This window comes from Aythya fuligula, chromosome 6 (genome assembly GCF_009819795.1).
Source record: "Aythya fuligula isolate bAytFul2 chromosome 6, bAytFul2.pri, whole genome shotgun sequence".
Taxonomy (NCBI): Eukaryota; Metazoa; Chordata; class Aves; order Anseriformes; family Anatidae; genus Aythya; species Aythya fuligula.
The window spans coordinates 15,424,766-15,437,500 of record NC_045564.1 but is presented as its reverse complement, the minus strand read 5'-3'; the positions used below and the strand labels follow the sequence as shown (position 1 = coordinate 15,437,500).

General features: G+C 36.4%; 1 protein-coding gene across 1 annotated transcript in view; it reads right to left on the bottom strand.

The window, feature by feature from the left end:
- SESTD1 (SEC14 and spectrin domain containing 1) overlaps positions 1-12,735 on the bottom strand; it is a 54,809-nt gene that overhangs the window by 40,744 nt on the left and 1,330 nt on the right. Inside the window, exon 2 of the mRNA XM_032189602.1 lies at positions 538-617. Coding sequence (XP_032045493.1) covers positions 538-592 — 55 coding nt within the window. The 5' untranslated portion in view covers positions 593-617. The remainder of the gene's footprint in view (positions 1-537; positions 618-12,735) is intronic.

Here is a 12,735-nt window from a genome sequence, read left to right as displayed (position 1 = left end):
TTGCTTGTGGAGATGAGAAAGTTACATTTAATCCAAGACTCAAGAAGTTAGAATACATAAAAGAACAGTCATTTCAACCTTGCCTGAATTAACTAGGTGGTAAGAAAATCAAAGTGTGGCAATGCCTGGCTAATTCTGCTTCCATCTACATTGGAAAAACGACAAGGATGACAAGGAAGGAAAAGTTTTCTAAAGGAAATCCTGAAACTAACCACCTGCATTTTTAACACCACTTACAAAACAAGAAGTATTATTCTTGGACATCTGCTAAATTATCATTCTTTTACTTATGTGCTGCAACTTCATGACATCAGCTTCATGGAGTTGAGTTACAGGCTACAGTGTAAACAAGTGCTAAATGCCAACTACAATAGCTTGGCTACTAGATAATAAATGTACACAGATGCTTTTGAAATATGACAATGTGCTGGCCTATAATTCATTTCCATTACAAACATCCAATAAATAGAAGAAAGCGAACTAAAAATCCCATCCATATAATGCAGAAAGGAACAGATTGAGGAAAACAAACTGTACCTGAAAGAAATGCCAATTTTTTCTTCAGAATGGGTAATATTACTGACGCTTCCATTCTACTGCAGCTAATTTCCACAGCTCTGAAACACAACAAATTGAAGTCACCAAGCAGGGAAAATCAATTGCAACATTTCACTAGAAAGCACACTGGCCAAAGCACTTTTATACTCTTCTGAAGAAAGTACAGAACACCAAAATCACGAATCAGGTCATTACACGTAATAAATTCAAAGCACTGTAAAAAAACAAGGAAAAAATAAATATCTACATGAAAAATGCATAAGATTATAAACAAGTATATCTTCCTCCTCCTCATAAAAAAAAATAAAGAAATCAAAATGAAATCTCAACGAAGGATACAGAAATAATTCACATAAAAGCCTTATTTCCCCAACTCCACTAAAGTACAATTTATTTACACGTAAATCATCTTTTTGCTCTATCATTCAGATATAGAAAGTGTGAATAAGATTGGTACTCTCACCCACTTTTGGGTAGTCTACCTTAAATTACCATGTATATTATCATTAAACACCTTATGCCACTGTCACTAGCGTGCCATTAGAACGTCTTCAATTAAAGCAAAAACATCCAACAGCCAAAATGAACAAGTCTAGCCTACAAATGGAAACGCTTCTGCTCTTTTTGTCTCCAATTCCCTTCTTACCTTCATCTCATTTCCATTGTGTTATAAATCACTTTTTGTTGTGATTATTCCTCAGTGTTTTATTGGCTATCAGCAGCATGCCAGAACTACAAGCTCCTCTTCTAGCCCACACAAAGCATCAACTGCCATCTTCCCCTAAGTATCTCTGAGTTCATGCTTGTTTTTACTACATATATGTCCTATTGCACTATGCAGCACCATGTACAGTGCTTTCCTGGTAACAAACTTACTTCATCCAGCTTTCATCATTCATACCCTCCCATTACCCCTGCACCAAGATCAGCATCACAATTTTCAGATTCATTTGTTCTTCCCAATTAGACAAACTTTCTTTAGAGAAGCATATAAAGACAACTCTTCCTGACACAACTGAAAATGCAGTTGTGAAATAATTAAGACAACTTGCTCACATCCCCAAGAAAATCACTAAAGCACACTGTTTCTTTAGAAATTGGTTTGATGCTCAAACACTACTTTCCACCCCCCCTCTATTTTAAGTGTCACAAAAATGACATGCAAGTTCATGAAATTTATTTGTAGTTAAAAGCACAGAGAAACATTTCATTTACTAGGCATAAACTAGTTATTAGTGTATTGAGTTTACTGGTTTTCATAAAAATCTCAGTGCTGAAGTAAACAGATACATTTTGTTGTGGCAACATATAACCAAAATTATATAGAATAACTATATTACAAGTGACTCCTACTGATGATTGTTTGCTAAGCAGTTGCATGAAATTTTAAGTTTCAGTGACACAGAGACAACTGAAACTATCAATAACCCAATACAGGTCACTGAGTAAGCTAAGCAGCTGAAGGAAGTAGAGCAGGAGCGAACTCTGAACATTAGGATACAATATTAACTTAGACAGACTAGGCAGAGTAAGTTCACAGAAATAGAAGGATGAATTTTGACACAGACTGACTAGGGTCCTCGCCATGCCAAAAACTGCAGCCTGAACACTAGTAAATGACAAGCTGCAAAAGAGCAGAAATTTTTAGGAAAAAGAAGATGATGAAGAAAAAAAAGTATCTTTAAGAATAAAAATGGTAAATGAGAAACAACTTTAAAAAAACTAAATCTGCATTTTTTCAAACATGCCAGAGATGATGACGAGTACCCAAAAAGATACATGTATGTTTTAGACAGGACTCTTGACTGAGTGGCTTTTAATCACCTTGGATGAATGATATATGGGCTCCACATATCACTGACTCCATGGCAGCTCCACCAACCTCCACTAAGTCTGGATCTATGTCTGGGAAGGTACACTCCAGTCCACAAGTCACAACAGACAAAAGGCTAGGATATGATCACCAAGATGTAGCATCAGATTAGCTTTATGTTGTTGCTAACATTCAAACTGGCAGGCCATACTGCTTCTTGGATAAAATGGTGCCAAAAATATTTCAGGTGGCATTCACTATGCCAAGAAAAACTGTCCATTATTTTGTCAATTTACACTTTCCCAGTATTTGATAACCCTGACAATTTACTACTTCATATGTTTCTACGTATATATCTGTATTTGAAGATTAAAATTGCTGCCATATATGTTGTCAGACTCTTTTCTTTCTGTACTTGTGCCATGCACTTAGTTTCACTCTACCCCAAGCAAAACAGCACTCCTACAGTAACATGCAAGCACAACAACAAATGACTGTCACTGCACATCTTTATCACACGACTTCCATCCTGAAAGAATGACCACCCACTCCTTATAACACAAATAAAGAAAAAATATTTACCATCTCATAGTGCACAGTAGCACAATGCAATTATCTTGCACCTGAATTCCACGCCAGCCCTACAGAGAATAAGAACTACAGACATTCATCTAGGCAGCAATTGACAAACAGCATGCTGACTTTCTTCCCTAGCTTTTTAAGGAAACATGAAAGCCATGGAAGAGAGACCTAAGAAAAGAAACACAACGCTGATCAAGGAGAAAACTTCACTAATACTTTATTTCCATACATTTCTCATGATGTTCCCACTGAGATAGTATTGAAAGTGTGACTGTTATTTTACATTAACTCCTACTGTGTAGCTCACGATCACCACCCCAGTGGGGAAGATTGTCTTTTTGCTATAGCTGAAAGGATAAAACAAGACCCAGAGCTCCTAAGCATTTCTGATTTCAAACATACAAAATTAACTCAATCCTTACAAGATTAAGTTCATTTCCATCTCAAACCAGAAGGAAAAGAAAAATACACCAAACCATGTACAGGCACAGGGCTTCAGACTGAGACCTGAAGCTTGCTGGGCAATTCTGTATTTATGTATACAAATAACATTTTTCCTTGGAAAAGGAACAGGTAAGAGAATCAAGACTGTAAGTAATCTAGTGGAAGCAGGGGGAAAAAAAAAAGCCTCAAAAGGAACACCCAAGGCAAAATACATTAGTTATTTTTTGTTAAAGCAATAAGCTTCATTGCAAACAGAAAGAAGCCAAATGACTGTTTTTATCAGGAAACAAAAATATCTCAAGAACTTTTTACTCTACCTCCCTATTTTAATGTGTAAAGATTCACAATGTTCATTCCATCCCTTAATTCAAAATCTCCATATTTAAGTGTCTTTTTCATCAATAACACAACACATTTTGCACATTACAGAAAGAAAAAAAAACAAGTTCTGGCTCTTTCAGGAAACTGAGTCTCGAGACAGCTTGCACTTTAAACAATTACTCAGATAAGCATCCTATTAAAGCTTCCTGTATGATTCAGGCAAAAAATTGTGGGCTATTTGTTGCATAAAATAGCAAACTCAAGAATGACTCAAGCAGACATTTTTGCCTCTCCACTACAACCATGCTCAAACCATGCTGTGTGAGTGATTTAGCTTTGACACTATTCATTTTTCTTTCTTAACATGTGGAACACACACCTGGTAATGATTTTTCCTTTTTTTTTTTTTTCCCCAAGAGGGATTTCAAACTTATTACAAATGGCTCTGTATTATAATCAACAAAGAAGGCAAATTTGCACACTCACACTTCAGAATTTCCATACTTTCACATATAAACAAAAGCTTGCATCAGCTTAGTGAATTTAGGGAACACATTACTTTGCTGTTGTAAAAACACAGATTTATTTCATATTCAAGTGCTGCTTGGTATTCTGCCACAATAGTGGTACTGTCCACAGATTAAAATAGCTCATTTGTTCAGCATTTCCTGGAACCAAAGGAAGTATTTTGTTCACTGAGAGTGGAGGGAGGTGAGTCAGAGCTATGATAATTTCAATTTCAAACACCTAGCCTTTGTTCCAGAACCTCTGGAAGTTTTCAATTACCTCTCTTCTGTGAGAGCTCTGATTTGTTCTATCTAGAAGAGAGCTCTCTTCTAGAAGACTACAGAAAACTACCACAACAAGCCAGATAAAAACCTCCAGAACTAACGTTTACTGTCTCTCACTTCTTAGCCCATGAGAGAATCTCAGGTTGAATTAAAACTAAATGCCATTTTTCTACTGGAAAGTGAAACAGTTTCAAGAGAGTTGTCATCTACTTTCCACTGGCAGCTGTCAAAGGTATTATTTTTTTTAAAGTATGATGTTAAAAAAAGTATATTTAGTACTATTAAAAAAAGTCTTTAACTTATTTGGAAGAAGACAAAATGGCAGTCTTAAACTGACCATCAAGCTTTTTATTTAGTATGATGAATGAATGATGTGATGCTCAGTATTGTAACGCTGTCTAGCTGAAAGCTGCAGACCCCCTGCCTACTTTAAAAATTAAAAGAAAATTAAAAATAAATAATTAAAAAGGGATTTGGACTCAGAGAAAAAAGCTAGAGGAAAAACCAGAGCACTGAAGAGAACAGATTTCACTTGCAAAAAGACAAGTGCTTCAAGAGGCTGCATTTTACCATTCCAAAACAAAGACTAACTTTTATAATCCTTCATTATACAGATATGAAACGAGTTAAAGAGATTAAATCCATTTGCTCAAGGTCAGAAACAATCTAGAGTGCTGTATAGGCATACCTATACCTCCCTTCTACGTGGCATATGGTATTTTAATTGGCTAAGTTATAAAACTTGTGTACACAGGAAACGTGCTAAAAATAAAAGAAACACACCAAAGAATCTCACTGAACTTGTTTAGAATGACCTGGGCTTTCAAGTTTTTAAATCAATACACGAATGTTCAACTCCAACAACATATTTGTTCATTTTTAGATTTCTATGGAAATACAGCAAGATTAAATCCAGACAATATCTGTATTTAAGACCTAAACATTTGAAAGGTGTTCCAGCGGAAGAGAAGAAAAGAAGAGAAATCTCTTCCCGTCACCCCACAAAGCATAAACTAATTCTACCTGAGAATAAAATTCTCTTGAAGACATACTTGAATTAAATAGATATAGTTTAGGGGTAGGAAAAAGGACTGGAGTGACACTAAGTTGTCAATATAGAACATAAAAATGCAAACTATTTTAGGCTGCACTCCAATGTGAAATCAAATCACGACTAGGCAGACTGCATTTCCTGTCATTTCTAAGCTCTGGAAAGACTGTAAATTACTTTTTTTTTTTTTTTTTAAATTTAAGGCAGTTTGAAATTCTAAAAATTCTTTTAAAAAATTGAAACAAATTCACAAAAAGGACCTACAATAAAAACTGTGTGTTAAAGTGTGTAATTCTGATGAAGAATATTGTTTGCTCTGCATATATCTTCAATCTTCTACAATAAAACTAATCAAATAAGAACCAATAATCAGACACTGTTTAAAATGATTTTAAAAAAGTCTACTAAAGAGAGAGGGCAGATGATGTTGAAGGTCTTGCACCAACCTGATGACTGGAAGTAAGATGCCCTGAGGATGCTAGAGCAAACCTGACTCTGCAATTAACATATTTTCTTTCTATGCAATCCAATGGGAACCACTGGTAAAAACATCAATCAAGATGAATTCAGGATCACAAAAAATTAATACACACACAATTACTCAGAGTTGTTAGAACTGAAATGTTCAGCATAGTACACAGAGCAAGATCCTTAAATGGGTTAGTCTGTTCATGAGTATCTACTGCAAGTTTCAAAGAACTGGTAATTTCATTATTTTCTCTTCACGTATCAGACAATGCAACATGGCTGGTCTGCTAAACAGGACCAAAACTAAGAAAAAAATCTGGTTCCCATTCCTTGTTCTGCTATGAAATATACATATGGCTTTCAGCAAGTCATTTATCCTTTAGTCTTCATTTAATCTCCCCATCTGTAAAATGTAGATGTTATACATTAGTTCCCTTTTTACAAGAGTATTGTGATGTTTAATTCATTAACGTTTTGCAGACTTGGGAGATTATAAGGAGTTTCATAGATTTGCCTATAAATAACCAAGGAGCAGATGGGCAGCTACATTCAAAACTGTAGCAGCTTGCAAGTCCAGGCACAAACAATAGCACAAATAACAATAGATATTCTGAAGTACTGCAAAAAAAAAAAAGCCTCAATCATATAGGGAGAAGGTGTTTTTTTTTTTTTTTTTTTTTAAATCAACTTCAGAATCGCAGGCCTTCAAAATTAACAGCTTCATTCCCTGAAACCAGCATGCAAGTTCTTTCAGACATTAACTTCAACCCACAAAGTATTAGCCCAAACAACCTGGATAAGATTTTAAAAGAAAGTTCATCCATTCAACACAAACCTCATGTGCGAGAGAGAAAACTGAATATCACAATCATCTACACAGATTATTATTCCACCTTCCTTGAAAGCTATGGGCAAGACAACATTGTAAGTGGCAAAAAGACGAGAAGGACACAGTATCTTCAGCACTGATACCTCAGGGAAATTTGAGAACACTAAACCTACCCAAGGAGTTAGAGAAGACTGTAAACATTCATTTGTTACCTTTGTCTCTAATTAAAGAGCACACAGAACTGGGTCACTCAGCTGGACAGTTTCAAATTCACCATAAAACCTGGTAGATGAACATCAGCTTAGGTACTCAAATGCAGGTAACTAGCATATCAGGAGCAACTACTTATTTATTTTTAAGTGTCAGAGTCTTTTAAGGTCTCAGAAAAACTTGCATTTCGGGATAATTTTTGTTTAGTCATAAAATGATTATTCTTCTTGACCAAATCAGAGGAAAAGAGAAGGCATACTAAAATTTTACATTGTGCCTGATTTTCAAATTGTACCAAAAGAAAATACTCCCAATCTTCCACAAACTGTTAATTCACACTAAGGGGTTAAAAAATAAAAACTATAGACTCAGATTTCATCAGTATTTAAACGTATTTACTTTGAAAGCAAAACACAATCATACAATGCCAGTTACATTACAGACATGCAATTAGTACTTTAACTCAGCAACTCATGACAGCAGATGAATGCCAATTGAAAAACGTGCCCAACTTTTGTTTAAATTTGTGTTAATAGTTTGCCAAGCCATCAAAAAGCACATTGTCGCAGACATATCAAATGTACTGGGAACGAGTACTCAATTTCTCCTGCCCCATTTTCATCTGGACATTGAAGTCCTAACTTACACACTTCGTCAATTAACTACAGCTAGCAACAAAATTTAGAAGAGCTGCATGTAACAACTACTTCCTCTATTTAATCCATCTTCAATATTCATTTCCCACCCTCTTCCTCCCCCTCAACATTCTGTGAGCAGTGAAATGAACGATGAGTGGCAAAAAAGAAGTGATGAGCAATTTAATGAATGGTGAGCAAGCAAATGGAGAACAAGTGAGTAAGAGCAGCTATGCAATCTGAGAAGAGGTGCTCCTAAGTTTTAACTTTGATCTCTGTCAACCATTCGTTTCACAGAATGAGAGCTTTTTCTCAGACTTGGAGGAAGTGTCAGAGAGAAAGAAGAGGAAGAGCACAAACAATTTAACAAGCAACCCGCAGTTAGGACACAGGGTACCTATACCTCAGTCATCTCACAGAATAAGGGCAAGCACAGGACTATGCAGCCTGGTGTTTACCTTTCTGTAGAACTCCATAGCTTGCTCTTTTAGGATGTTTCCCCAAGCAGCAAAAGACTCTGGTCTACCTTATTTCCTCCCTTGCAACAGGCAGCCAATGCAGCAGAAGCTGCAGTCATCTGGAACAGTCCCAACTCACTTCAGAGCACCATAGAATAAGCGAAGTGAGACAATTTGGGGGATGGCTTCTTCCATTCCTTCCTACTTCCCAATATGTCAGTTGAAATGTTATGTTCAAAGCATAGCACAAACATTTTTTTCCTCCCTCATGACACTTCGTTAATTACCATAAAAAACACAGGTTCAGCTCTTAAAATGTTACTTAGTTGGAAACCATGTGGAAACGTGACAGAAATCATATAGATTGTAAACTCCCACATAGAGATGGTTTGAATTTCAGGTTGTAAAAGAAATAAATCATAGAATAATAGAATAAACTGACAGACTCCTCTAGCTCCCTCTACTGAAAAAGAGAAAAACAAACCAACAGCCATAAAAGCTTGCATGAAAGAGCTGGCCAAAACAAATACCTTATCACAAGTTATTTAAAGAACTGGCCAAAACCAGTTAGTGATGAAAGATCAGAGAGCTCTTATGCCTTCAGTACTTTATAAAGCTAACTAAATAGACAGTAGGAGGAAAGGGATTGGACAATACCATAAACAGCTGTATCAAAAGACAAAGTCAAAAGACAAACAGCTGCACTGATGAGTGCAACTGTTGGCAGTCTAGAGCAAATGAAAAATAACTTTTCTCTGGGGGTGCCAGATTAGAACTTCTTGTTCCTTTTATAACATTTATGCAAGAAAACAATCTAGTTCTACAACTTCATAACAATACACATACTTGGCATTGGTTACAAGTACGTGCAGCTCAGGCCCTCAGAATCACTTCTCAGCCCAGTATAATGTCACTGCAATTACATGGAAGCAAAAAGAAATGCTCTTCTAAACTGAAAGCCAGATAGAGTCTGGGGCAGGGGCCAAGGGGTTGTTTGAGAGGAAAGTCGAGTGGGGAACACAGACATAAGCAGAGCAGACAAAAGCAGTTAGCCTTTTTAGGTGGAGAAAACTGAGCCTAAACAGAAAGAAAAGAAATGAGAGGCTAATAAAGAGACTGTTTACACATCTCTAAAACTTCACATTTGATATCTGACAAACAAAGTTACTAGCTCCAAAATAAATCTGCATGTGGGCCTCAAAGCACCATGAATAATTTCCTCCGTATTTACAAATAATTTATATGGGAGTGGCCTCCTTCCTCAAGCCCCACTGCACAGCACAGAAGGTAGACACAATGAAGATAATTAAAATCCCTGCATAAGGAATAAATAAATAATTTGAGAACTTTGCTAATCTTAACCAAACATGAAAGTAAAATAGACAATTGAAATATTCCAGAGCTGGGCCATAAATAGCTTCCATGCACATTTGTAAGTTACAAAATATTCAAGAACTACAGATTCATTGCTATACAAAATAACTGTGCTGGCCTTAAGTTACTGTGTGAAAGAAATAAATCTTAAATCTTTCCTTAAGTTGAACAGTTATCTTCAATTTTGTTCTCATATGAAGAATCCTGAATGTTCCAGCTCCATACCACAAGAGAACCTGGCCACAGCAACCACCTGCAGTAACCGCAGCACCTCTCTTCCATTCCTTCACAATAAAACATACAGTATTCCACCATCATAAACAGATGGTCACACATTTCAGAGAATATGAAAACCAAGCTCAAAACTGCTACCTGAAGCATAGATGTAACAAGTATCTGTGTAAAACACATGAACTAGGGCTGAATTAGAACACATCATGAAAGAATTTGAGAATACTATGCTAGCATAGGGAAAAACTGACAAGAGTATGAGTATACATTAAGTGTATACTGATTAGAAACTATTGTTTTCATCAACACACAATAACATATAAGCCACAGCACCATTCATCTATGTATTTGATGTTATTTCTGACCCTCTCCCTTAAGAATGTCCATTTATTTCGGTTCAGCCATACAGGCAATTTAATGACCAAAACAGTATGTTAACATCAAATCCATTTATCCTACGCTTCCAGTGCCCTTTTTTGCCTTATTTTGTCTGGTCTATATTTATCCTTTAATGATACCTTTCTAAGAACACATCTCAAAGTCAACTCTGCCAACACATGAGAACGCAGAGTTTGTCTCTGCATTCTCATGTGCCTACTACATCTATCTCCCTTGAGACTACATCTATCTCCTTTTGCTGCTGCAAAGCCCTAAGTCATACCTTCAACACCTCTTAACTATTGTAATTTCCTTAACAGGTTATGTCCTAGCATTCCAAACTTCAGCTTGTCCAAAAATGCTGCAGCTTGTCTTCTCTCTTAGAAACAGGAAAACAACACTCTATATTCATTTTTACTTGTTTCCTGTCAAGTTTAGTGTCTCCCATAAGGATAACTTCACTTCAAGATCTCTCATTCTCATTTAGTCTAAGACTAAGAAGTCTTGCCAGAGGGTTATTCTACTTGCTCAAGTCTCTTATTTTTCTTCTGTACACAGGCTTATCATTAGCAGAGCAGCAACAATTTATCTTGATGCTTTTAGAACTCCTGTCCTTACTCTCACCCACAATCACAGCTCTCTTTAGAATCCAGGTATCTCCATTCTCTTGAGTAAGCATCCTCTACATTTGAGAGCACTGCTCTGAAACACTAACACTATGAGACAATACACAAATTGCACTACTTTATAATGCCAAAGACGAACTGCAAGCATAACTTCAGTATCTGAAGTTTCGGTTTAGTTATATTAGGTTTTAAAGATTTTAAAACATCACAAGATGAAAAAACAAGTAGCTAAGTTAAACACAAAAGTAACAGCTTAAAAAGAAGTTCGTGCAACATCAGCTGCAAAGAGTTTTCAACACAGCGTATTCATCAGCTTCATAAGACCCAAATAAGTCACATGAAGTTTTTAACAACCTACTTTTCAGAACAGATTGATCTCTCTTACCATTGGTACTGGAATACACCACTTTCTGTAGGTGTTAAAGTTTGAACTCCAGATCCTGGATACTGCAAGTTTAAGTTTAAAAAAATACATTTTTATTTGACCATATTTTTCAACATGAATCCTGAAACTAAAATTTTATTTCCTTTGGGACTGAAAACAAGGGTTTATTAGAAAGTTATGTGATAAGGAAAACAACTTCTCCACTACACATTCACAAATATTTATAAGATAGGCATCCGACTTCAGTAGGACAGCAGGAATCCCATGTTTTCTACCAAAACATATGGTAGACATCAACATTGTTTATAATTAGCAGGCAATGCTCCTGAGGCAGCACCGGAAGCAGTGGGAAAGCAACAAGAACCAGAATCCCTGCAGCACGCTTTCTAGCGGAGGTATTCTACACAATGTTTTAGGCAAAAGGAGAACAGTGTTGTTGTTGTTGTTGTTTTTGTGAAAAGAAGATGGATGTATTCTGACAAATTAAGTTAACTAATACTAAAAAAGTAAATTAGAAATTGAACTCAAGATATAGTCCCTCTATGTACTAGAAAATGCAGAATTAAGAGATCAGCATTAAATGAAAAACCTCAGCAAGTGCTTCAAGACTTACATGAAATGTTGCAGCCATGATCCAACTCCACCCAACAATAAAATCCAACAACTCAGATCTGTGTTTATTGTATCACAGGTGAAGCCAATACGTTGAACACATTTCACAGGTATTTACTCAGCTGCAGCAGCCATTACAGCACTCTCTCAAAACAAGTTTTAAGTTCATAAAGAGAGATATTACCAGAAATTTGCCAGTCAGGCAAATACACCAGAACGATGGACAGAAGGCAATAGTACACACCCATAGATCAGGAACAATAATATCAATAGTAAGCGCTCAAGACAGCTTGAGCAAAGATGCTGGGGAAGACCTGTGCCACTGCTAGATCCTTGTGCAGGCTTTGCCTGCTTTATCAGGAGCTGCCTACTATAAGTATGCCTTATTTCCCCAAGGAGTCATTATCAGTCAGGGGATAAAATTATTCCTCTTCACACTCTACTCCTAAAAACTTTGCCAGTCATATAGCATCATCATCATGAGTAAGCTCACCACTGACAGATTTAGTATCTTCCATAAGTACCTCCCATTCCCCTCCCTCTCAAGCAGCAGCAAACTGACACTGACCTGAAATTTACCTTACCCCTGCTGCTGGAAAACAGCGATCAACACCAAAACCATGTGCATTTCCCTTCTTAGTGTAAGCTTTACTGAGCAATATGATTCCAAAGCTAATTGGGAATTAGAGCCTATGATGCAAGGAGACATCAGGGTACTGTTTCTTATAAGACACTCGAAGTTTTCTTAATTTCCATTTCTTGGAAAAGCAATGTTACAGATCATCTAAACTGAATAAAACATCAACTGTGTTACTTTAAGAAAAACAGTTGGCTAAGATGATTTCATGGGATTCTTCAAGATGCAACAGCTTATGCTATAAAGAATTGTGCAAACCCCCCAGAGCCATCACTAGAAGCAACACTGTAATCATCTCTAGTTCTGTTTGTTTTGCTCTTCCTCACAAAACA